The 25,649-nt window shown below is 56.9% G+C and overlaps 3 protein-coding genes across 8 annotated transcripts in view; 1 reads left to right on the top strand and 2 right to left on the bottom strand.

The window, feature by feature from the left end:
* IKZF3 (IKAROS family zinc finger 3) overlaps positions 1 to 1,151 on the bottom strand; it is a 51,814-nt gene extending 50,663 nt beyond the window's left edge. The window contains exon 1 of the mRNA XM_030023167.2: positions 1,062 to 1,151. The gene's annotated coding sequence lies outside the window, so the exon portion shown is untranslated. The remainder of the gene's footprint in view (positions 1 to 1,061) is intronic.
* Positions 1,152 to 4,839: 3,688 nt separating this feature from the next.
* Positions 4,840 to 10,856, bottom strand: LRRC3C (leucine rich repeat containing 3C). Of its 4 annotated transcripts, none has more exons than XM_030023355.2 (2): positions 10,835 to 10,856; positions 4,840 to 7,776 (listed from the first exon to the last, which is right to left on the bottom strand). In XM_030023355.2, exon 2 carries the CDS (start codon positions 7,702 to 7,704, stop codon positions 6,922 to 6,924), a length of 783 nt encoding a protein of 260 aa, XP_029879215.1. In that variant the 5' UTR covers positions 7,705 to 7,776; positions 10,835 to 10,856; the 3' UTR covers positions 4,840 to 6,921. The 4 variants fall into 4 exon arrangements, with proteins under 4 accessions (XP_029879215.1, XP_029879212.1, XP_029879213.1 ...); XM_030023352.2 differs by lacking the exon at positions 10,835 to 10,856 and adding an exon at positions 9,844 to 9,905; XM_030023353.2 differs by lacking the exon at positions 10,835 to 10,856 and adding an exon at positions 9,844 to 9,900 and having other exon boundaries at positions 4,840 to 8,041.
* A 1,115-nt stretch (positions 10,857 to 11,971) lies between these two features.
* ORMDL3 (ORMDL sphingolipid biosynthesis regulator 3) lies at positions 11,972 to 25,428 on the top strand. Of its 3 annotated transcripts, none has more exons than XM_030022613.2 (4): positions 11,972 to 12,001; positions 18,717 to 18,923; positions 20,453 to 20,604; positions 20,742 to 25,428. In XM_030022613.2, exons 2-4 carry the CDS (start codon positions 18,750 to 18,752, stop codon positions 20,875 to 20,877), a joined length of 462 nt encoding a protein of 153 aa, XP_029878473.1. In that variant the 5' UTR covers positions 11,972 to 12,001; positions 18,717 to 18,749; the 3' UTR covers positions 20,878 to 25,428. The 3 variants fall into 3 exon arrangements, with proteins under 3 accessions (XP_029878473.1, XP_029878472.1, XP_040981140.1); XM_030022612.1 differs by lacking the exon at positions 11,972 to 12,001 and adding an exon at positions 13,918 to 14,033; XM_041125206.1 differs by lacking the exon at positions 11,972 to 12,001 and adding an exon at positions 17,733 to 17,757.
* The last annotated feature ends 221 nt before the right edge of the window (positions 25,429 to 25,649 follow it).

The following is a 25,649-nucleotide window of genomic DNA, read 5'->3' as shown; positions in this document are numbered from 1 at the left end:
CAGACGGGCTCGGCGATTGCTGCCTGTGTCTCTTGGCCTATTTTGGAACAGAGGAATGCCACATGCATAAATTATTATGGGGAAAAAAAAAAAAGCACTAAGTAGGTACTAAGTGCAACAGCGAGTCACAAATGAACACTTACTCCCTCCTCCTTCTAAAAACTGGAGGTATACGGGAAGCTCTTATAGTGCCTCAACTTTTTCAATGGGCCTTAAAAGTAGAAAAATAGGTCAAATATTTCAGTATTGCATCACAGAGGGGTGTGTGTCATTAATTCTGTGGAGACTTTCATGAAAAACTGATGGGAAATGGCTTCCCTCTGACCTTTCCTGTATGAAAGTTGTTTCCATCCAGCTGGAGCTCCTGGCCTTCACTGCCTGTGACAGCCCCAAACGCAGCCGAATCTTTTATTTACGACCCACCATCCCTCGCAGCTCACTCCCTTCCCTTCTCTCGAGCTGCTGAATCGCTGTCACACTTCAGATTTTACAAATCACTCTCATCGGCTCTCACTTTGCCTCACCTTTACTTTTTATGATCACACTCTACCTCCCCCAGCTGCAATAGCTCACAAGAAATTGCCAGAGCCTTCATCCCTGCTTTAAATGCTCTTTTTTTCCTCCACTCTGGTTTTACACACATTCCTCCTGGAAACATGGGCTGTAGCTGATGCGCTCGGTGCAGCGGGGGAACCCCTGGTTGCTCCTGTGAGGCTCAGCCCTTGAAAGCACTGCTTTAACCTGCCCCGACCACGCAGCTCTAATCTCACTTCCTTGCAAAGGATGATTACAACACCTCAAGAGTAGCGATGAACTCTCACAAATAATAAATTTAGAGCTTAAAACTTCTTGTCCCCTTCTCCGCACAGGCCTCAGGTACCTCAGCCCTTCCCACAGGCTGCCTACCAACAGCACGTGAGCACTTTTCAACATCCACAAATGACAAAAATAATCTGGCAACTGGAAGCCAAAGCCCATTGTTTTAACATCAGAGCTGCCTTTTCCCAACCTGGAACAAACCACTTGAGAAACACTTAACAAACACATGTTAAAGCACTCACTGCAGAGCTGCCGCGCCGGCTAGCCGGTTACGGGACCGCGTCTGCCGGGGTGACGGTGACATCTCTGCTCCAGCGGGAAAGTTGTCTCGTAACTCCCCACAGCATCTCTGTTAGCCGACGAGGGAGCTGTTTCTCTAAATTTAAGTCAACAGGAGTTGAACAGGTCACAGAGCTGCCAGCGTGACACGTTGCAGCTTACAGCTCGCTTCAACATCGTGGAGAACACCGGCCTGCCCAGCAGATTAAAAGGAGAGGGGCTGTGGGGAGGGAGGGCAGGGAGGAGCGGGGCCAGGTGCCCTGGGATCAGCACATCCCGGGAACTCATCACACCTGGGATGGGGCGGGCTGAGCCAAGGAAACCCTGGGTGCAGCCCCGGCTAATCCATCCCCCCCAGGAATTCCCCACAAGGACCCAGTCCAAGAGCCGCTCTGGTGGAAAGTGACTTGAAAACGAAGCCTGGCCAAGAGTCGAGGGTGTCATTTCGGTCCCCAAGATCCCCCGGCTGACACTGCAGGTGCTCTGGGCTGGGCAGTACGGGGGCATCCCGGGATGCAGCTCTGCGCCTCGGCAAGGATGTGTGTTAGGAAAGATGAAATCCCATGTGCGGCTATCTCTTATGGAAGCGGGAGGAGGGCTGGGACATCAGTGCTCGAAGGGGATCGGCTGTTTTGCTGAGTCAAAGCCAACAGCTGGGAGCCAAGGGGCTCGTGTGAAAGGCAAAGTCTATTTAGGTACAGCAGCCGCAGCAAACTCCTCGATGGGACCGATTGTTGATATAAAATTACGCATATTTTCAAGTGCTCTGCTGAACTGGAACCGGGGGGGGGGGAAGAAAAAAAAGGAGCTTGTGCTGTTTTCTGGTACCTAAATCCTGGCCCGGAGCGAGGCCGTGGGCAGGCGGTGGGTGCCGCAGCCGCAGTGCCGGAGCCCGGTGCTCCCACGGGAGAATGGGACGGACACGAGCACCAGCCCCAGCCACGGATGCCGACGGCCCCACGTCTCCCGCAGAGGCAGGAAAAGTGACTGGAAAGACAACGTTTCTCTCTGAGAGGGGCAGCTTTGCAGGTCCCTCTCTTCTATTACCAGACACAACCTCGTCTTAAAAGAATGGCGATCAGAGAAATGATCCCTCTGCCCAGCGATGCCCAGCTTGCATGAGGGGTGGGAGGGAAAATTAACGGCGAGTCAGGAGGGGAACGTGCGGCTGGCTTAAACGCTGAGCTCTTAACCACACCACGGGAAGAGATGTTGTGATTTTGAGTTCTGCTCTGGTTTCCTATCCACTGAAATGAAATTTCCTCCAGCCGAAGTCCAGTGACCACATTTTCTGCGCAGCACCGTTCCTATAACAAGCAACATCATCGGATTAATGAGTCCTTTGCAGGCACTGAATAAGTATGATTCATTATTGGCAGCAATGCCACTGTAAATGGATTTTTTGTGGTGAAAATAAATAAATAAGGCTACATAACTGAAGGGCCGTTGATGAAGTGTAGACCAGCTTTAATCACAGTGTAATTGCTGCCATCAGTTCTAATTATTTATAAATATTTTTATAATTGTGGAAATTAAACAATTAGACATCCTTCCTTCCCTCTTCTAAATCTAATCAGTTAAAAGTTCAGGATGCAGTCTGGGGCCGCGACTGCTGAGCACGCTTCATTCACGGGCTGAGAAAAATATTGCTTTACCTTTCTTCCAAAACACACACCCCTGCAGAAGCAAATGCTTGCCCCCGGCGTAGAGCAGAGCCCCCATCACCGCTGCTGAAAGGACGGACCCGCAGCCACCCTGCCCACCAGCGAGCTCAATAAATAGTCGAATATCCAGTGGAGCCGGGGGCTATGCAGAGCCTGGCTTCCCAGGAACATCTCTCGGTCCCTGGGCTCCCGGGGGGGGTTCGGGGCCTGGTGAGCAGAAGAGGCGTCACCACCAGCGAGGACCCGGTTCTTAAATCTTGCCCCAGTGACACATTTTCCTCCATCCCGGAGAAGGAGAGCAGCCCTCCCCAGGCAGGCTGGTTAATCACCCACCCAGCGCAGGTGGGCAGAGGACCTTGGAAGTTAATAACAGAGATTTACCGGCATGCTGGAATGGTACAGAAGGAGGTCAAGCTGCTAATTCTCCTGATACTGATCCCAGCAGATAAATCTACAGTACATCAGGAAATGAATTACCCAGAAATGCAGTATTAAAATAGATGATTCTATTTCCTCGCTTAAGGAAAAGTATTGACTTTAACGCTGAGCCCCCCGCACCCACCGACGCTGAGCGCCGGCTCCCAGCTCCCCGGCAGGAGCTTGCCCACAGCAACCTGCTGCCGGCGAGTGAATGGTGAGATGAGAACAATCCCTCCCTGGGATGGGAGCCGTCTCAGGTGCCCGGCAGGCTGTGAGCCCCCGGCCTCCTCCCGTGCTCGGCCAGATCACCCCAAGACCCCTCCGACACGCCGGCTCGGCCGCAGGCACGTCCTGCAAATATTCCCATAATCCCAACTCTTCCCCATTCCCCGTGACACCTGATCAAATACCCGATATTACTAACAGCATAAATCCAAAGCAATTCAGTCCGTCCCAGACCAAGTTATCTTCCCGAAGCTTTCCGCAGATTTTTTTATGACACAGGAGGGGACAGAGCTGGGGACGAGACCTGCCAGGACACCAGCCAGTGCTGGCCCTGCCACAAGCCCTCGCCGGGGTCCTGGCGAGCAGCCACCAGCGTTGGGGTCGGTCTCAGGGGACCTCGTGCGATTCCCTGCCCGCGGGGCTGCGATCGCCCCCGGGGACGGCTGCGGTTGTCCCGTCCTTGTCCGACTCAAGGCTCGGAGCAGCTCGGAGACGCCTCCCCAGAGTCCCTGGGGGCTCGGTGTTATCCAGCCCCATGGAGGGACGCTGGCAGGACGCCGGGGAGCCACAGCCCCACGGTCGGGGTGGCAGCCGGGGCCGCCCGTCCTGCTGCATCCCCCAGCCCTCCCCAGCTGCTCCCGGGGCCGCGGGAGGAGGGTCCCCGGGGAGCGAACCGGGGTGGGGGACGGCAGCCATCTGTTCGGGAGCCCGGGGTCTGCAGGCTGTCGCGGCCGCGCCATGCCACGCTGCGTCTGGAGACAGCCGAGTGACAAACGAGGTTAATGTCCCGCGAGCGGGAGCTGTCACTCCGCGTTAGGTCCCAGGTTTCACCCTCTGCAGCACCATGCTTCGGCACGCACCGTGTAGGGAAAGGTGCCGGTAAACCAGTACGGGGCTGCTGCGGATGCCGTGACCGACGAGGCTGCTCACGGGGACCACGGGCATCGGGAAGGGCTTGTCCCTCCCGGCCATCGTGGTCCTTGCCCCGTGTGCCACACAATGCCCGGGTCTGGTCTGGTGGGGATGGGAGGGCAGGGAGCAGAGCAGGATCCCGGCAAACCGCTCCACTGGGTCCCGTCACGTCACGGCTCGGGGACCGGCACCGTGCCAGCGACCTGAGCCGTGCTCGCAGGAGCTGAGCCGCAGGGTGTTCATTTATTGAAGGCGAAGGCAGGGTTACCGGAGGGACCAAGTATCGTGTTTCTGAAAGCGCCAGCCCAGGAGCACCCAGCAGAGCAGGACGTGGCTCTGGGAAGCCATCGGCTGTCGTGGGCACCCTCCATCCTCCTTTTGCGGCCAGGATGTCACCGGGGACCAGGGTGGCCCTGGCACAGGGGGATGCCACCCGCCTCGGACCAAAGCCACAGCTGCCGCGGGAGCAGCACCCCGTGCCCCCCACGGATGCACACACCAGCACACGCCAGGCACAGGCTCCAAAGTAAAAGCCAACTTTATTGTTGTATAAAGTAAGAACGTAAAAGGTCCCTTAAACAAAACACATATTAGGTGAGACGGTCCCGGGTGTCCCCGCACACCACGGGCACGACAGCAGCCGCCCGGGGGTGTCCGCAGGGGAGCAGCACCCGGGGCCGCGGTGCCGCCGCTCACGGTGGCTCGGTCCGGTCCCCCCGGCCCCTTTTCTCCGCAGCCGGTTGTCTGGAAGGGGGGGAGCTGCCGTGGGGCTGCGGGCCCAGGGGATGCCTGGATTGGAGCTGGGGCTGAGGTGCTTGTGCATTGCAGAGCCCCTGGTCTGCGCTGGGAAAGTAGGCACTTGTGGAAGGGCGCGGGTGCCGCTCCCGGCCAGCTCTATCCCACGGTTCCCGCCGGCACCGGGGCACGGCAGGATGGGCAGCAGCCAGGGACTGGAGCCCTGCCTGCGCCGAAACACGCTGCCTGCACCAGGGTCTGAGGCCGGAGCTGGCAATAAGGTCCCGCTGCTCCGGGGCAGCTGGAGCTGGGTCTGGCCCGGTACAGAGGACGTTCAAGCAGCTTTGGTTGGTGCTCTTGGTGAATTAAGGCAATTTAGCTTCAGTTGGTTTAAAAAAAGGGCAAAACCAGCAAAAACAGCTCTCTCAGGGGCCAGACACTCGGTTGGAAGAGTCTGGGTCTGCTCTGGCTTTGCTCTGAATTGCCACTTGGACCCTGCACGCCCAAAGGTGGGCACCGACCCCCACCCACGCCAGCCCCCCGCACCCCAGCCTCGCCTCTACCTACCAACACCAGGAACCTGCAGCCCAATACTGGAAGTGTCAAGAAGGGACTTTGGGGCATTTTAGGGGAAATTCAGGCTCCTGCCAGCAGCGCGGGAGTGGGGAGAGGGTGGAGGAGCCACGGCGGGTCCCTCCATCCCCGCTTTCCGTCACAGTGACCGGTCGGCAGCTTGTGAGTCCTTGAGTGAGAGGTGGGAGCTCTGCTCCGGCGGCAGATCGGAGCAGGCTGGGGAGGGGTGATACCCGGCTGCAAACACCCACCTACGTGGTCCCCAGGGAGCACCGAGGGGAAACCGGCTCCCCCCGACATCCCGGCAGGGCTGGACCCACCGCCTGGACCCCTCGGTTCCCCTCCAGCAGCACCCACATCCCTTGGGGGCCCCGGAGGGCTCAGACCCAGAGGAGCTCATTTCCCATTTGCTTCTTATTCCCCATTTGCTTTTTATAGAAACGGTGTGCTCCGAGGGGGAAGGTGCTGGGTTTGCCCACCAGCCACCCCGTCTCCGAGCGGGATCCCCCACACCCCTCACTCCGCCTGACCTGGGGGTGCCGGGAAAGGAGCGGGGAGCAGCGGGGGCTGAGATGGGGAGATGGGGCGGCACCGTCCAGCACGAGAGCCGGAGCTGGGCACCCCCGGACCTGCCTCTTGCCTTTCCCAACCGATGCGTCCCCACCTCCCGCCCTGTCCTTCGGTCCCGCCGGGCTGCGGTCACAGCCCGTGACCGTCCCGGGGTCGGCGACCCGGCAGGGCACTGGCCTTGTGGCCGTACCGCTCCTCCCCGCAGCCCAGCCCTGCCCGCTGCCCACCCAGGCAGGGAGCCAGGTCCAGGCTGCCCCGCACTGCCGGGAACATCCCTCGGGCAGCCGAGGGTAAGCCGGGGAGGGATTAAAACATTGATTTCCTTAATGCCCCAAGGGATCTCTGCAAAGGAAATATAAAAGTTTTAAATGAAGTCTGAAAGTCCAGGTCGGCCGGAGCAACGGCCGCATGCCGGGGGGATGCTCGGGGTCTCTCCGGTCCTTTGTAACTCAGAGGCAGCCGGCGGATGCCGTGGCTGCTCTGTGCTCGTTGCCGATAACCGCCCCTGGCCACAGCCACTTCACCCCTCGCTGTGCCAGAGCCAGGCACTCGCCGGCCGTGGCTCCTGCTGCCAGACGCCGCTTCCTTGGAGAGAACAGAACAAATCTGTGACTATTTCTCTGGAATGATGGTGGCTCGTGACAGCTCCTGCAGCCGTGGCAAGCCTGCGGAGTGGCCGATCCCCAGCTCCGCGGATCCCCGTGTCCTGCGGGATGCCGGTGCCTCACACCACGGTGCTGATGGTGGACGACTCCTCCGACCTCCGCTGCTTGCTGGGCAGGGACTTGAGATACTCCAGGTGCCGCCGGGCGTCCTCCTGGTTCTGCCGCACGTAGTAGACCAGGTAGGAGATCACCATGGCGAACCAGCCGAACATGGTGACCAGCATGGCGATGTCCGTGGTCTTTTTGTACACGTTGCAGAAGTCCGTGTCGGCGATCACCTGCAGGAAAGCTTTGCCGACGTGCTCCTCCTGCGCGGAGGAGTCGCACACGATGCCGCCCGAGGAGCCGGCCACCAGGTCCACCGTGCGGATCAGCTCCTGCAGCCGACAGTCACACAGCCAGGGGTTGTCGGAGAGGTTGACCTTGGCCTTCAGGTTGCTAAAGGCGTCTTTGCTGACTGACACCAGCCTGTTGGAAGACAAGTCCAGAGAGTGCAGGTGCTCTGCCAGCCCCCGGAAAGCCCCGCTCTCGACGCTGGCGATGGCGTTGTGGGACAGATCCAGCTCCAGCAGGAGCGGCAGGTCCCGGAAGGCGTCGCGGGGCAGGAAGGGGATTCGGTTGGAGTCCAGGTAGAGCTTGTTGGTGTCGTTGGGTATGTCCCTGGGGACCTCGGTCAGCCGAGCATTGCTGCAGCGGAAGGTCTTCAGCCCGTCCTCTTCCGAGGGGTAGCAGCCCTTGGGGAACCCGGCGGCCGAGCGGAGGCAGGAGGCCAGGAGGAGAAGGCTCTGCAGGAGCAGCCACATGGTCACCGAGCGGAGGACGACCCGCTCTGCCACAGGCATGGTGCCGCGCTGCCTTCGTCACGTGGCCGCCGGCCCGGTGGATCTCGGTGGTTTCGGCTCGACTCGGCGCATCTGAGATGGAGGAGACAGCAAGGGGACGGCGTCAGACCAGGGGTGCCAAGAGGCAGAACCGCCGCCGTGCCAGCTGCGAGCATCACGCCTGCCCCGGCGCAGCCTGGCCGCGGGACAGGGACCGGGACGTGGACAGGACCAGCCGGCACAGCTCACGCATCCTCCCATCCCCTGCCATCAGCGGCCTCGCTCGGGGTTCCTGTGCAGCAGGATCAGGCTCCGAGGGGCCGAGCGAAGGCACGTCTCCTGCGTGCCGGCAGCTGGGCTATAACGAACAGAGACAGCTCGGGCTGAGCCAGAGGCGGGGGTGAGCTCCCACCCCGCCAAGGTCACCGACAGTTTGATCGCTCGCTCGCAGAAGGCCGATAGATACATCCTGCAGCGGCGACCGGCGGGACGCACCAGCAAGCGAGCCCTGGCTCCAGGCAAGCAGCCGCTGCAGGCAGCCTCTGGGGAACGTGATGGAAAACACGTGCGGGCAGAGGCAGAGCAGGTTCCCGCTCTCCGGCTCCGCTCTCCGGCAGCGCCCGGGGCACAAGCTGACACACACTGGGTTTTCCCCTTTCGAGAGGATCGGCACAGGCGGGTGGCTGGGCACCGCTGTTCCCTGCCCGGTGCCACCCCGTCCGCGGGGTCGGGCTGCCCACACCACCCTGTAACCATGGTCCCCATCCAGCCCTTTATTCCGGAGGGGAAAAACGTCAGCAGGAAAGAAACAAAAACAGAAAAAGGAAATTCACTAGAGCTGAGCATGTAGCAAGTTCCCAGGGTGGTGGCAGCAGATAAGGGCCACATCCGAGCCCTGCGAGCGCGCTGCCCGGCTTTCCCAGCCGTGGGTCCCGCCACATCCAGAGGCTCCAGGCCGTCCCCTGCAGGGCCGTGGCAGCGGAGCCATCAGGGCAGGATGCAGGTGCTCTCTCACCATCCCAGGATTAAAGACACCGGCGTCAAAGGGAACCCCGTGGCACCCCATCAGGCAAAGCTCTGTGCTGCGGAAAGCCCCGTGCTGTGCCGCCCGGGCACATCCTGGGCAAGCCAGCCTGCCGCTCCCACAACCCCCACACACACCCCGGGGTGCCCTGCCAGCAGCAAACCTGCTTCTGGGTGCTGACCGGGGGTCCCCAGCGAGGGGCAGAGGTGCCCACCCAAGGGTGGCCCCGGTAGCGCAGCCTGGGCGAGCACCCTGACAGCTGGGCACCGTAACGCAGCCCAACTGTGCCAAAACACCCCAAGGTCACACCAGTGCGGAGCCGACCCCTGCGCTGCCGGCTCCCCTGGGACTCCTCGAGGTCCCCGAGCGGGGACCAGGGCTCAGAGCAGCCAAAGGACACCAGGACCCCAGCCCCACGCCAGCACATCAGCGTGGTGGGGGAACCGGCCCCCCAAGTCTGCCAGAAGTAACCTGGGGCGAACGCTGCCCTTTGGGGCCACCTCCCGCTGCCCGGGGGCGAGCACAGGGCCGGTCACCGTGGGAAACCTGCCGGGCTGAGCCGGGAGCCAGTGACCTGGGACAGGGGGTGCTTCATCCACGGGACCCGGGGTGCCGGGGGACCCCCGCGGGTGGGATGCGGCTCTCCAGGGCCCCGCGGTGGTTTCGGCTGATCCCCAGCCACGGGGCTCCGGACCACGCACCGCAGCGAAGACGGGCACAACCAGCTCCCTGCCGCAACGCCGGGGTCCCCAGCCCGTAGCGGGGCACGGGGGTCCCCAGCCCGCCCCGGGGGGTCGTCGCTAGCCCCGGGGAGGGCGGTTGGGGTGCCCGGGGGCAGGACGGGCTGTCCGCGGCGGGGCTGTGCGGGCTCCGGGACCCTCCGTACACCCAACGCAGCCCGGGGATGCCCGGGGTTCCCCCCGGTCCCGCTCGGCACCGGGGGGGCGTTGCGGGCGGGGGAAGCCCCGGTGCTTCCCCGGGGGAAGCTCAGCTCAGTTCAGCGATGCCGGGGACCGTCCCCCGCCACGGGGTGTGTGTGTGTCCCCCCGCCGCCTCCCGCCCTGCCCGCTCCCGGCACCGGGGGCCGGGGGAGATGGCTGGGGGGGGGGGGGGGGGGGGTCCCGGTGCGGACTCACCTGCCGTGCGCAGCCCCGCGGTGGCGGAGCGGCCCCGCGCCCCGGGCCGGAGCGGCCGCGCCCCGCGCAGCGCGGCGGGCCCGGAGCCGGCGGCGGCGGCGGGGCCGGTGGGCGGGATCCTCCGGCCGGGCCTCCCCGGGGCTCCCCGCCCCCGGTCCGCCCCGCCGGGGGGGGGGGGCTACGGCACCGAGCACCCCCGGTACCCGCACACGGGTCCTTTGCAGCCCCGCGGGAGAAGCTCTGCCCCGGGTCCACAGTCCGGGGCGGGGGGGGGGGGGGGGGGGGGGGGGCGGAACCGGGGAGACCCGGCGAGGAGCTGCCGGGACCCCCCGAGCCCGGGGCAACCGGCGTCAGCGGCTCCCGGGGGAGCTCCAGGCCCCCCGCCCCGCCGAGTCCCCCCTCCACCCCGAACCCTCGTGGGAGCACCCCCGACCCCCACCCACCCCCCCGCCGGGCGCTGGGCACCCCCCGGCTCTGCCCCCGCCGCCCCCCAGGGTCCAGGGTCCCCCAGCCCCCTCCCCAACCCCTCGGGGAGAGCAGCCCCCCACCCCACCCCGGCGGGGTCCAGGTCCCCCCTCCCGCCCGCACCCTCCCCGCCCGGCACCGGCATCGCTTACTCGGGGAAACCCGAGCCGCGGCGGGCAGGAGCCTGCCTGCCCCACCGGGGGGGGGGGGGGGGGGATAAGGGGGGGGACGGAGGGGGTCCCCAGCCCAGCCCCGAGCTGGCCGGGTCGGGGGTCGCTGGGCTGGGCAGGGGGTCGGCGCTGCGCGGGTCCCCCGCCGCCCCCGGGACACCGGCGGGGCCGGCTCAGGACCATGGAGAGCGGTCGCCGTTACCGGGCCGGGCCGGGCCCGGGTGCGCCCGGGACACCCGAGCGGGGTGAGAGGGTTCCCGCTGTCCCGGCCGGACCCCCCCACACACACCCCACACAACCCCCCCCCCCCCCCCGGGCTGCTCGGGGCACCGCCGGGACTATTCCCCGCAACCCACCAGCACCGGGACTCGCCCCGACGGGACACCGGGCAACGGGACCGAGGGCCGTGCCCTTGCCGTGCCGCTGCAAGGATGGTGTTGGCCGCCTGCTGCCCGTCCCCGGTTCTCCTTGGAGGGAGAGGCCAACCCTGCGCATTGACATTCTCCCGCTGCTCAGGGAGGATAAACCGTTTACCAGGCGCCTGGCCTGGATCTCGGCTCAATTAGGAGAACAAAACCTGACGGGAGAGGCGCAGCCAGGCAGGGCCGGAGCCAGACACTCCCCTGGGACCCCTGCGCTCCCCAGGGAGACCCTGACCCTCCAGCTGGGTCCAGGAGGAGAAGACAGGTCCAGGGACAAGATGGTGGTGCGGCAGGAGCACGGCTTGCCCAGGCTCTGCGCCTCAGGGTGCTGCACCCAGTGAGGGTTTGCTGGGGCGAAGGGTCGGCACACGACGGGGCAGCCGTCGGTCCGGAGGGGCTCTGGGGCTGCCGACGGGGCCAGCACTCAGGACGGTCCAGCCAGTCTGTCCATCACCGGGGCTGGGACCTGAGCCAAGCCCGATGCCGGGCTGGGGGTCACCTCGGCAGGGCTGGCCTGGGACGTGGCCGGGAGCCTGGCGGGCAGCAGCCGGGGAGCCACGGTCAGTGCTTTTGGGCACCTTCGCTGCCGTCTCCCCGTTTGGCTGGGGAGCGGAGCAGCCCCGTGCTGCCCGTCAGTGGTCCCAGAGTAGCCAGGAGCTGTGCATGGAGCGGGCACGATGATGGGACTGCAGCATCACGGGGCCAGCTCCAGATGACACAGCCGCCCGCTGCAGGACGGGGCCTGTGGCAATCGAGGGGCTGAGGCAGGCAGGGGCTGGGGGTGCTTGAGCTTTTGGAGAGTGCCAGCTCCTGCTGGGACCCAGAGAGGTGGTGGGTCACCACAGCAGCGGGCAGAGACCCCGGGAGTGGGAGCAGCACCAGGGCTGCGCCCCACGGGGATCCCACGTGCCGGGACACGGCACCCGACAGCCCAAAAACCCAGCGCCTGCAGTGCAGCACGACCCCGCGTGGACCCTTCCCCGCTGCAGCCGCAGCAGGGCTGGCTAAAAATAGCCGACACCGGCTTCTTGCTGCCACCACGGTGCTAAATATAGCCAGTATCGACCAGGCAGCGGGACCAGCAGCCCAGGAGAGCAGGAGGTGAGCACGGCCCCCCGGCACAGGGGGAGGCTGGGAGCGAGTGAGGCCTGGGAATCCATCTGGGAACAGCCCCACTGAGCACGGGGGAAATGCTGGGCCAGGCAGCTGCCAGCCAGTGGATGGGGCCAAATCCCCCCTTGGGGAAGCCCCTGACCCCAGTGCTGGGGTTCCCTGCGTGGGCGAACCCGGTCTGGGGAGCCCAGGGAGTGGGTCCCCCCGCCCCCGCGCTCACACCGGCAGTGAGAGGCTGCCCGCTGCATCACTGAGAGGGATTAATATTTATGGGCGTTTAAAAATAGCTGTCGCATTGTGCTTCCCCCTCACGTGCGGAGTCAGCGGGGTGCGGGGAAGCTGCTAAATTAGATGTCACCGTGCAGAGGGAGCTGCTCAGTCAGGCAGGAGCGGGGATAAAAATAGAGCCTGCCATGCGTGCGTGGCTCTCCTGCAAAGCAGGGCCAACTCCCACGGGATCCCCCGCCTCCGCTCGCCGGCATCCCCGCACCTCGCCCGCCACCCCCCGCTCCCGTGGGATCCCTCGCCTCCGCTCGCCGGCATCTCCGCACCTTGCCCTGCCAGTGAGGTCACCCCGGAGAAGCCGGGCAGGGACTGGCTTCTCCTGGCCGGCAGCCGCGGCACCCATCGGCGGCCCTACGGCTGCTTTAACGGTGTGCGCGTCCCCCACCGTGCCCAAGGCTCTCTGGGAGCAGCCGTCGGGGAGCTCTGGTTCTGGGAAGCAATCCCGTACCCTCCCAGCAGCACGGTGCCAGCGTGTGGCACCCAGGCAGCCCCGGTCCTGGCAGCCGGCGGGGTCTCCGTGCCCTCGCCATGCCCAGCCGGCACACAACCGCCCACCGAGAGCCGGCTCAGGCCCGGAGCCGGATGCGCGGCTGGTGCCGAGGCCAGACAGGGTCAGGATGCACGGCTCAGCCCGGGAGCTCTGCGGGGACGGAGGCGCAGGGGCCCCCGCCTCTGGGGAGCACCGGGGGAATCCTTGATTTCTTCCACGCAAAGCAGCGCCGCAAACCCACCCGGGCCAAAACCGAAACCCCCCAGATGGGCTTCGCCGAGTAGCCAGGGAGAGCTGGGAGCGGCCGTGCAAGGCCGGAGGGCCACGAGCGCGACGCGGGCAGCCAGGGAGCACCACGCCGCCGGGCTCCACGCACAGGGTTGGGGGGCTCTGCTCGGCCCGGGACCCCAACTCAGCTCCGGGCAGGGGGTTTGCAGCACAAAGCGGCTTTGGCGTTGGGTGACGGCGCTGCACCCTTTGCCGCTGCCGGGCAGAAGAGCTGGCGGCGGCCGGCGCGCACAAAGCCCTGCACAGATGGCTGCGCGCACCGAGGGGCCCTGGCAGCACCACGCTATTAGCTTTGATCGTCGTGCAAACAAAAGCAGAGCCAGATGGCTTCCCCCTCCCTCCCCGCGCTCCAGCGCAGGAATCCTGCGCTCCCGGCCCCTGACCTTGGCCCGCTGTGCCGTGCCTGCCCAGGTTGCTTGCACAACACCCGCTGCGGAGGTTTTCCACTGGGAAGAGTGGCAGGGGAGGGAGCAGACCCCCCGCCCCGAGCAGGGTGGAAGCACCCAGCTGGCTCTGAGCCCACCCAGGTTGCAGCGTGGGGTGGCTCTAGCCCCCAACCCCCACCCACCCCGGGGCTAGCTGAAGTGGGTTGCCGTGGCCAGAGGGGCCACCGGCCACTAGCCCAGGACAGCAGTGGAGGGGCAGAGGACCCCCCCCCCAGGGTCGCACCCCGTTCCTAAAGCGGCTCCCCTCGCTGTCCGTGCCCTGCACGGTAACCTCGGCCCCGGCTCCGCCACCGCTCCCCCCCCCTCCTCGCCCAGGGCCGGCCTCTCCCGGGGCGGGCGCCGGTGCTCGGCGCTGCCGGGACTACAGCTCCCGGCGTTCCGCGGTGGCGGGGCGGGCCGTACCGAGGTGGCCGCCGGGAGCGCAACCGGGGCGGCGGGGTGCGCGACGGAGAGAACCCCGGCCCCGCCGAGCCGAGCCGGGCCGGGCCGGGCAGAACCGGGCAGAGCAGCGGTGAGTGAGGGCCGGGAGCGGTGGCTTTTCCCCGGCCCCCTCCTCTCCGGGGGTACGGGGCCGGCCCGGAGCCCGGCGGGCCCAAGCGGGAGGCCTCATCCCCTTCCCCGGGAGCAGGCGGCGGCCGAGCCCCGGGCCCGCGGGGAGGCGGGTGGGAGCGGGGGAAGGTGCTTCGCGGGGGCCCGTCCCGAAAGAAAAACACACCACACGCACCCCAGCCCCCCCCCAAAAGCAGCTGCTGAGATGGAGCCAGAAAGCTCCGGAGCAGGAGGGGGGGGGGGGTGTCCCCGCAGTCACACTGTGCACGGTCAGGCCGGGGGCAGCCCGGGGGGGGAGCGGGTCCTGCCCCAGCACCCCGGGGTGCAGGTCCTCACCGGGTCTTGGGGTGCAGGACCCCGAGGCTGAGCACCCACCTGCACCCGGAGAAACCTCAGGTGCAGCGTTCCCTGCCTGCCCGAACAGTCCCTCTAAATTCAGCAGAAAAAGGCTGGGAGGGAGGCAGAGTCCCAGCTGCTCCCACTCATCCTTCTTCTCAGCCCCGGGTCCGGTCCCCGGAGTCACAGCTCTGCAGCCCCCACTTTCTGCTCGGCAGCCACCCCTCGCTGCTCTCCTGTCACCTCTACCAGCTCCGGGCCCTCCTGGCTTCCCGAGGAGGAACCTGGCAGCTCTGGGGCTCAGATCTCTTAAAGTCCGTCAGCGACTCCAGGCTGGAGCGGGAGGCAAAGCAGCACCATCTTGGTCTAACCTCTCCCTCGCCTATCGGCTGCCTCTAAACCCAGCCGCCTTTGCTAACATCTTTGATGTACTCGACGCTCTGGTTCAAACGCTGATGCCATCTTGCAAAGAAGGGTTTAAAATATTTATTTGCTTGGGAGATGGTGATCGCTGTTGCTGCCAGAGATAGGGATCTCTGCTCCTTGGCGGCTCCGTGGGATCATAATCACCTGCATTCTGGGAACACTCAGTAAGATCGACTGAGATAAGCACCTGCAACCCTCCTTCCCTTCGCCGGCCCAGATGAAGTTCCTGCAACAGGCTGAGGCAGAACTGGGTGCTGGGGGCACGGGGTGCGATCCTGTGGTGCCCTGGGGAAGGGCGATGTTGCCATCGAGAACGCCGACAGGGTCGGAGCGCTGCTGAAGTACGAGGGGACGGGAACAGACGGTGGTGACGCTCCTCTGGGGACAAAAGCAAAGGTGGGGAAGGAGCTGCGCCTTGGGGTCCTGGCGGCACGGCCGTGGTCAGAGGTTGTGGGTCCTCCAGCGGCTGATGGATGACAAAGCGAGTGGGAAACTGCCGACGTTGTTTTGTTTCCCCTTTCCTCAGAAGCGGGGAGATGCTGTCATGCCAGATGCTGAGCTGGCAGCCCCGATGCTTGCTCTGAGCCCCAGAACGAGTGTCTTTTCCCAACAGCCATGGACGGAGAGCTGGCGCAGCGGCGAGTCGGGAGCAGGACGCAAAGGGTCGGGCAGAGGAAGGGCTCGGCTCCACCATCACAGCACGCTGTTTGCCTCTGACCACAGTTACGACTTTTCCCCTCCTTGGACAGACACCGTCCAACGTCAGCACAGTCCTGACCTTCACACTCAGTCTGGTGAATCATTAAAAGCTTTTCTGTCCTGAAAAACCACTGCACAAGTGGGAAAGCAGAGCTTCACAGCCAACTGCTCCAGGGGGGAGCTGGAGTTCCTCCCGCTGTTGTGTTGTGCCTTGTTTTTCCTGCAGGTGAACAAATCCCCGGTGTAAAATCAGAAAGCAAACAACATGGGATCTGGGATGGGGGTAGGGATCGGAACTTTGAGAGCTCATGCTCCCTCAGCCAGGCTTTTGCAACAGTGTGCAGAGCTGTGCATGCAATCTGAAGTGAGCACAGAGCTTGGGCAAGGGCCGCAGACACCAGTTCAGAAATGGAAAAGATTCGCAGATGAAATATTTTTAAGGTGGGAAAGGACACAACTGGAGAAGCACGCAGAATTATTGTCATTGTAGGACCAAATGCTTGATGCCTCCGTATCTCTCCTGCAAGGATGAATTATCTCTTGTATGTTCCAGCATTTCACCCGTCTAATCCTCATTTTTACAAGCAAGGAAACTGAGGCACAGGGAAGAGAATTGCTTCATGTACGGCTTCTGAGTTTGACCCTTTGCACCCAGCTGCAGGCTTGCAACTGCCCTTGTTTGCAGAGAGGACCAAGTAGTAGTTGCTCATTAGTTTTTGAAAATTACACTTGTGGTTGTCCTCAAATGGAAATTCCACTTTTATTACAACACATGCAGGGTGCACCTCTAGCTGTAGGGCTCGCAGAAGGTCTGCTATCTTCTGCAGCCTTTGGGTAACGGCATCATTTCAAGAAAAGAGGGGTCTGAAGAGGCCACCTGGTCAACCCCCCATTCCAAAGAAGAATCTTAATTTTTTTCACTGTTTATGAAACTTGATGTTAAAGCCTCCAGCGAGACCACCGATCACGTTCCACGGGCAGTCCATTCCAACATCAGTCCTTCTGCACTGTCCAGTTGCTCCGAGTCTCAGTCGTGCAGTTAACTCCACTGCACAATGTGTCTCCCTTCTCAGTGCAACTATCTGTTAAGTGTTTGAGGACTATTCCTCAGCCTCTCTCCAGCGTTCTCTAGACTAAACAAACCCGTTTCCTTCAATCTGTCCTTGCAGGTCCTGGTTTTCCTACACCTCTGCTTATTCTCACTGCTCTCCCCTGGAGTCCCTCCAGCTCTTCCCAGAACTGGACGGTATTCTAGCTGAGGCCTTACCAGTATCTAGGAGAATTATTCCCTATGTCTGGCAAACAGCACTCCTGTTTATGCATTCCACAGGGGTGTTTGCTTTTTTTGTTGTTGTTGCAACAATATGACTTTTTTGACTCATGCTTCACCACAAGCCCTAGATTTCCTTCTGAAAGCCCTGAGGAGTTGCACCAGATTAAGGATGGAGCTGCTCCCCCTGCTAGGACCGAAGTGCTGAACTCTGGCTCCAAGTCCTGCTTCCAGACCAAGCTTCAGCCTTTCCTCTGGAATACCCAGGAGCCAATAGCCTTTGACCCAGGAGATGGGTGACAAGAAAACGAGCACTCTGCAGACCTGCAGCCTCTTTTCTGTTAACAAAAACCTTTTCCAGATATAAGCCCCCTGACTGACACCTGGGTAGCAGAGGTAGGCGAGCATCTGTTCAGCTCACCCAGCAGCCCTGCCTCACCGCAGCTGCCTGCAACACCGAACAACAGCTGCCTGTGCAGTTGAAAGAAGCTTGGAAGTTACAGTGAGCGTCCCAGGAGCTGCAGAGTCAAGTATTTGCTTTGTCTCCTAGCCCTGGGCAGGAACAGGGGAGAACGCCAGCTTCTGAAACAAGCCAGGCCCAGCACTCTGCAAGGGAACTCGAAACAGCTGGCAGAAGCATACAGAGCGTAATGTTAGATCTGGCTCGGATTCGCCTCCCGAGACCAAAGACTGTGAGAGCTAGAGAGAACAGCAACACCGTCTTCCAGCTGTGGGAACCAAAGCAGCAAAAACACAAGGCTAGACATCAGGAAGCAGCCCTCGCCTTGGGGTCCTCCGTCCAAAGAGGGACAGACCATATTATCTAATGAAACTACACTTCCATGGGACACGGACAAAGATGATTTTACCCAAGTACTTGCCCAATCTCGGTGTAAAGATATTCAGCTTTACAGCAGTTCTAATTTGTGCTCTTTCCTGTAATCCCTGGAAACAGGTAAACCATAGCTCTCATCTTCCCAGAAAGCCTTAAAGCGGACCGATACCTGCTGCCGCTATCAGCACGGCAGTCCAAAAAGCCACTTGATACCTGTGTTGTCCATAGGGCACCACACCAAAGACTTGCTCTCTGAGAGGATGACACTGTCTTGCTTCCTTGTCTTCATGATATTGTTTAGAAAAACATATCTCTCTATTCCTCCTACGCGGCAGCTGTTCTTTCCAGGTAGGGGAAGAGCCATCTCCTCTGCAGCTCTTGCTACTGAAACATCCTCCCAATGCACTTTTCCTGTTATCTCTAACTTTTTGTGTTCCTGAAGAAGAATCTCACTCCTTCCCTGCAGGGGAATTTTTTTTCTTACTTCCCCCCCACCGTAAGTCTTAAATTGGAAGGCAAAACATGTAAGCCAGACCAGGAGACCAGCAAGTCTGTAGAGCCGTGCAGAACTAATTAGGAGATCTGTTGATAAAGAGCTGCTGTGCCTTTACTCTGCAAATACTTGTGTTCTCTTTTTGAGTTTAAGGTATGCTGAACCTGTAAACATGTAAGAAGCTGCATGTGCCGAGTGCTTCCATGATTAACACTGTGAGGATGACTTAAAAAGCACTTAAAAGTATTCGTCTGAGTCTTATCAGGCAATCGCGGTATTGAACCTTGACATCTTGGTTCCAGGAAAACATTTCAGCAGATCACAAGTAGCTGCTGTCACAGACGGACTTCCCACACATTATTCCCAAATCTCAACGGCTCCCAGATTGAGCTTCCCCTCAGAAACGTCAGCTCTACAAATGGAGATAATGAGGTGCAGAGAAGTGAACTGACTTGAGATTTTTATAGCAAACAACAGATTTCAGGTTTACTTAACAGCAAGACGGTGCTCTACCCCCGCTGTGCTTACCTGAGTAATTTAGATGGAGGGCTACCACGATCCGAGTACTGACCTGACTCTGCTTTAGTTTTAGGGGTGCCCATTTGACGCAGGAGCCAACATGAATGTGGGAACAGCACACAGCGAGGTGAATCCCAACACCCGTGTCATGAACAGCCGGGGCATCTGGTTGTCCTATGTCCTTGGAATTGGCCTGCTGCACGTCGTACTCCTGAGCATCCCCTTCTTCAGCGTCCCTGTGGTTTGGACTCTTACCAACATCATTCACAACATGGTAAGGGAACAGCGTGGCTGGCTTGACTTCCTGGGGCATGGAGAGGTAATCTCTCAGCACCAGCTGTTCTTCTGAGAGCCATCTAGTAAGATTCTTGTTGAAACAATTCCTTTCTGTATTTCCAAAGACGCAGGGCAAGTTACTCAACCTCCACCCCTCAGATTGCACCTTTGCCTCTAGGTCATATATTTAAATCCAGCCTAGGTACTGATGAGACAGCAAACATGTGGTGAGGCTGCTCAGAGGGGACAATGAATTCATTTGCCTGCAGGGTAAGTCCCTTTGTCATGTCCCCCTTAACAGAGGAATAGCTGTGACAGGCCACAGAAGCTGGCAGGACAGCTTTCACTTAGGTTGATACAATCTGAATTGGCCTCATCAGTTAAAAAAAACCCAAAACCACCAAGATTAAAATGCAAACTTTGTTCTGCTTAAAGTAAGATTAGTCCAGGAATAGATTCTCCCCTTCTAAGGATCAGGTACGCAAATGAACGGGTGTCAAGACTGCTGTGCTAAGGGTGCACAGGTAAGCAGAGCACACAACAACAGATGCACATTCTGGGGATGCAGGGCACCTGGGCTCCCTGTGATGCCAGAAGCTGCTGTGTTTAACTGCTCACTTCTGCACCATCCCACTGCACAAGTCTTGGCATGCTTGGGTCCTAGAGCCGAGGAGCAGCCCTCTCCACAGCCCTTCACCCTCAGGCATAGGGGACAAAATACTTCAGAGATGCAGCAATCAATTTTGTATCCTTTATTTTAAATAACATCTCAGCCTGAGAATATTACAGAGACAAAAATGATACCCTGATTTGGGGACCCTCATACTAACATTATTCACATCTCCAGTGGGGGAAAAAACAAACAAACAAACAAAAAAAAACCCACAAAACCACCAACCAGAGCTGCTCAGGGCTCAGTTCACAAGCTGCCTGCTTTTCATCCAGCTCCTTCCCCTTCTCTGGCAGCTTAAACAATTAGCTCCTGGGAACAGAAAGGAGTTTAAAGGCCAGCAATGGCCATACTTAAAAGACACGTGATGTAGCCAGACACTTGCTGTTCATCTGTGACTTGCGTTCCACTTCAAGAGGTTAACTCGTAATCAAAGCAGTAACAGACCCTCACTGCCCACAGCTCTACCAGCACTTTTTCAGAAAGCATTTAGCATTGCTGTTGTACAGTAGAGTGAGTCCACACTAATCTCCTGATCCCAGAGATCTGAGGGCTGTAATCTTGCAACCACCTTCTTGGCTTATGCCCAGGAGCTGAACGAGAGGCCTCACGTGTAACAGCCAAGCCTGAGCTAGCCCCAGCTAGCGGCCTTCCTCCCCAGCTCTCGCTGCTTCGTTAGCTGCTGCGCATTCCAGCGCGTTTTGCAGCAGCGACGATGCATCCCTCTAGTGGGACAGCGCGCTGGTGCAAGCTCCCACAACTGTGCTGTTCTTGCTGAAGCTGAACATTTCTGGTGGCGTGGCGAGGGGTGTAGAGAACACTCCATGTGCTTCACACTGGGTTTGTATTTGCTACAGAGTATGTATATCTTCCTACATACCGTGAAAGGAACTCCTTTTGAGACTCCAGACCAGGGGAAGGCTCGGCTGCTCACGCACTGGGAGCAGATGGACTACGGCGTGCAGTTCACGGCATCACGCAAGTTCCTGACCATCATGCCCATTGTCCTGTGAGTACTTTGGGGCAGCTGAGCTGCCTCATGCACCTGTACTGATCACCGCTTCTGCTGCGTGTCACATCCTGGGAAACAAAAACATAAAGCACTGTAATTCAGTTTCCCTCTCTCTCTGTTCCCCTCCTTTCCAGGTACTTTCTAACCAGCTTTTACACAAAGTATGACCGGATACACTTCATAATCAACACCATCTCCCTTATGAGTGTCCTGATCCCCAAACTGCCTCAGTTTCATGGAGTGCGGATCTTTGGGATCAACAAGTACTGAACTGCGTGGCTGGAGCAAATGAAAGAGGAGCAGGGGAGAGGTGGAAGTTCCTTCTCTCTAGCCCCGTTTCCTCACCCCCATGCACACTGGGATATAATTTCACAGCGGCTGTTTAAATGCAGTATCCAATAGACATATACCGCATGCTGGATCCTCATGCCCAATAAACCTAAACAAGCTCCAGAGTAGAGTTTAGTGCAGAGCAGGATGCATGACACTGGATTTCTTTTATTCCAGTGTCATAAATAGATGCAGATACACTGAGACTTCAAGGTACAAAGTGGGTGAATTCTGGGAAGATTGTCATCTATCCCAGACATTGAATGATGAGACTAGGGATGAGGGGAAAAGCTTTTAGTGCTGGTACTATTGCTGTGGTAAATGCACTTTAAAATATATTTCCCTTTCTGAAGCTAGGTGCTTTAAGCGATATGTGGGGGAAATTCAAAGGGATACAGCCAAGCTTTCCCAATACTTGATTGTTTTGGGGTTTGAGTTCCATTTTTGGGCAGGGGAGTGGGAGGGGGAAAAGAATGACAGGTTTTTATTTTGCAGTCTTTTACACCATTGAGAAAGGCAGTTCTTTTACTAAAAACAGTACAGGAAGGAATGACCTGCAATTTGACAAAGCTTTCAGTTTTCTACGGTACCATTCGTGTGGTTCAGGGAAAAGGTCAACAGATCCTAAATCATACTTGTTATTTTCAGCTTGTACCAGAATCTGTCTGGGTAACTCTGCTCCCCGCCCCAAACCGCTAATTTTAAAGGGCACTCCGAGCACTCAGGCAGCGCAGCATTTGGATTAAGGGCTGGGGTGCAGGTCATTTTAATAATCAACAACAAATGCTACTGAGCTACTTGGTACATGGAGACTGCACAAGCATGGGAGGAGCTGAAGACTGATAGGCATGGGCCAAATGAGAAATGGATGGCTGCTTGCTATAATCAGTTAGTTAGTGACTATATTTGGAATTTTTCTCCTCAGTCCAGCTCCTTGGTCTCTTAAGTCCATGTATGTGTTACTGGGATTCACCAGTTCTCCAGTTAACCATGGACTTAACTCAGTATCTGTCTCAAGGCAAGCGAGCGTTTGATTTCTGGCTTACCTGGAAGCCTGTCACTCAGCTCCACACACAAGTGCTGCAGCAGCATCCCCTGAGCCCTCAGGTGATCGCTGGCAAGGGTGACGGAGCTGCAGGAGAGCAATGCTAACGAGCAGCATCAGCAGCAGACTGAACTGATCAACAAAAGGATGCAATAGGTCACTGATAATAGATGATTTAGTACAGAAACAAAATTGAGCCTTCTTCCCATAAAGTTACCACCTAAATAAAGTAGGTTTGCAGGTTTAGATTTCCTGGCCGAGACAGCTTTCTACTGTTCAGAATAGTCGTTTTTTCCTTTGGGTTGTGTGCCAGATGAAATGTGTTTTTCCTCATGCTTCCCCTGTAAACTTCATGAAAGCCTGTATTTTTGTTGTCTTAGTGCTTATATTGTCTCACTTTTGACAACGGTATAAATATTTTAAATATGCTATTTTTGTTCCTGCACTAGCCAATTCTAGCTTTAGAGGTCATAGTGGATATTGTTGAGTTCTGTTTGATGGTCTGAGCATAGGACATGGATAGGGGAACTTCAGGTTTGCATATAAGATCTAGTACTACTCCATGCATAATTTTAGGCAAGCTGCTTTACTTCTCTATCTCAGACTTACTATCGGACTGCTGCAGAGAAGGGAGAAGCATTTAGTGTACCTCAGAGGGCTGCTGGAATGCCTAGAGAATCATTACCTAGTATGTTTGAAAAGTGGAAATATTTTAAGTGAAACAAAGTTTTCAAGAAGGTAGGAAGAGGAGTCTGGCTTGATACCTGAGTGCTGTTCGCCAGCGAGGGAGTTTGACAGATATGCAATTTATTTGATGAGGTGGTTAAGCCTTTTAACCACCACGACATAAGGACTGCTGCTTTAGTTAAGGTACTATATACCCTAAAGCAAATGTACTCTTTAAGCTACTAGACAATGACTTTTTGAAAAAAAAAAAAAAAAAAAAAAAAAAGTTTTCAAAATAAAGATATTTCATCAATCAGCTAAGTACCTTTGAAATGACTAAGGAATCAACAGCATCAATGCCCAGAATGCTTATGGAAAGGCCACTGCCCTCAGAGCTGTAGCATCTGTCCTTAACAGGACAGCTAAGGCTGTATCCATAATGCAGACTGTATGTTGCTTAACAGATCTGAATGTCTGCCCGCAGACACAACTTACATGCCAGTGGTAAATCTCCAGAGGAAGGAAAACTATTCATTTATTTTGGTAGAATACCAGGGGAAAAACATCAACTTTTTTGCAACAGGAACAGTCACTATATGCTTAAAAACATTACTCCTATATAGACAGACATAGGCTGATTATTTCTAAGTATATACACATTACACAAAGTCAAAGCAGTTTTGATATTTTTAGTGTAAGTATAAATTGAAGGCAGGGGCCAGCTCTTCTCAATGAAGTACAGCATTTCACACAGTTTCCTTGAAGACCTTGGCATTGCAACAGCTGAGGGTCTGAACATGTTATTTGTGCTGTTAATTGACACTACAGACATCTGATTCTGTTTTGTTAAATTAAAGATCAACTGTAAAACAGAATGCGATTATAAACTTCTCAAAAAGGCAGTTTTTCCTTATTTATAATAGTAAGCTTTTCTGATTTACCTTGTTCACACCGAAATTATTAAAATAGCCATTACACAGATATGTGTTACATGGTAAATGACATTCTTTACAACACAGGGATAGCATTTTTGCCACAGAATATCTGAAGTTAACTTGGATTCATACAGTTAATCCAGTCAAGGGAAACATAAATGAAAACTGGAGAAATATGGAAAGAAGTGAGAGAGTTGAGGAAAGATTTCATGTTAATATGTGGTGTGTTAGGTATCTAGATAAGATTGATAATTACTTGAACAATTATACATCTGATAGTATCTTCCTTAAGATCCCATCTTAAGGGTAGGTATCAGAATTAATCAAAAATAGAAAAGAAGCCATAAGTTAATTGTAATTAAACAACAGTAGCAATTGCTACTTGCTAGGTGTACCTGAGGCAGTTTTAAGTGAAGGAGTTTTGGGTACTGCTGGTCACACGCCAGTTGCACGGCTCCTTCCTGTTGGTGTCACAGGAAGAAGCAGTACTTGACTAAGTTTCCGCTTGGAAACCACCGCTGCAGTGGTGTGGAAATAATGGACACAGTTCCGAGTCTCCTGGAACTTGGTACTGAAACCACTCCTAGTTCATTTGTGTTTGTTAAATTCACGTAGAAGTGAGTTCAGCACTCAAAGGCTCATCTTGCACACACACAAGTTAAAAGAGCATAGTCAAAACACTAAAACCCTCATGGGATAACTAATTTCTGAGAAAAGGGAGATCGGGACAGCATGGGCAGGATGAGGGATTTTCAGATGTGTACTTGCAGCTAGCATAGCAGTGATCCGAGGGTGAAGCCTACCTTTTGCGTGGAGAACCAGAATGTGAGTGCAAAGCCTGTCCATTAATTCTTTTAGACTGTAGAATTTTCTCCAAGTACCTGTGTGAAGGAGATAATTGATTGTTATTGATTTTAAATGGGATTTTGATCACATCACACTTGACAGATTTTCCTCCCAAAGCTGCATTGGCTTCCTGTATAGTGACTAAGGCAAAAGTCAGCTGGAGAATTAAAGGTGGGCTCTGTCCTGTGACTGAGAAACAACGACTGGATAAGTAGGTACTTAAAATGCTTTTCTTTTTTGTTCTGCAATGAATGCCAAAGGAGAAGAGCTTTGAAAACCACCACTTGAATGGTTCACAGGCACTGGCAAAAGCCATCCCTCTGCCCCATCTTGTCCTGGGCAAAGCCTCTTCTAAGGCACTGGCAAGACCACCCATGTATTCACACACCCGTGGCAGTCACTGCACCAGGAAAGTCAGAAAACAATCAAGTACTAACAGCCTGATGCTTCTGAATTAGGGATCCTGTCTTATGATTCATTTAACATAGCTAACAGGATGTTGTGCAGTCCAACTCTTTGCAGGAAAAAGCCTTTAAAAAAAAAAAACCAAAAAAAAAAAACCACTGACATCTAGTGCTACTTAATTCAAGTACTTTTTTTTTTTTAATCATTGTTTGATTTTTTTGTTTGTTTCAATAGAAACATGGTACTGGCCCTTGAAAAGGGAACAGCAGCTGGTTACCATTATTAACACATTATTTCTCATTGTGACTTAACATTGCTTTATCATTGCCTATAATATCTTTTAAGCATGCAAGTGTTTGTGTATACGTACCCTCCTTGGATCAGTTTAAGTGAGCTAAATTAGTTGGGGTTTTTTTTTAATGGAACATTCTGACATTGTACAAAGTTTTCGGGTTTTTTTCCAGTAGCCCTTCTTTTTGCTGTGTATACAGAAGTCTCATGTAGAGAACTTTCTAAAATAAAGTGTGAATATTTTTATTACTCCTTTGTACAGTATTCTAAGAAAAACTAATAAAGTAAGTATTCATGTAAAAACTTGTGTTTGATTCCTTGAATTTTTACATGGACAGGTTTTGCTTTTAAACAAGCACAGCAAATGAATAGTATATGGCAATTCCAAGCCCACCAAGTGATTGACTGCAGTGAAGCAAAGAGCTTGCAGCCCACTGCATGGATCCCTTCGCAGGGTAGCACACCAGTAAGTCACACAAACCCTCTGCTACTAAGAAGCCATAGAGCATGGAAATGCATGTGCA

The sequence above is a fragment of the Aquila chrysaetos genome, chromosome 8 (assembly GCF_900496995.4).
Source record: "Aquila chrysaetos chrysaetos chromosome 8, bAquChr1.4, whole genome shotgun sequence".
Lineage (NCBI taxonomy): Eukaryota > Metazoa > Chordata > Aves > Accipitriformes > Accipitridae > Aquila > Aquila chrysaetos.
Note: the sequence above shows the minus strand (reverse complement) of the source record. Positions and strands in the feature narration are given on the sequence as shown.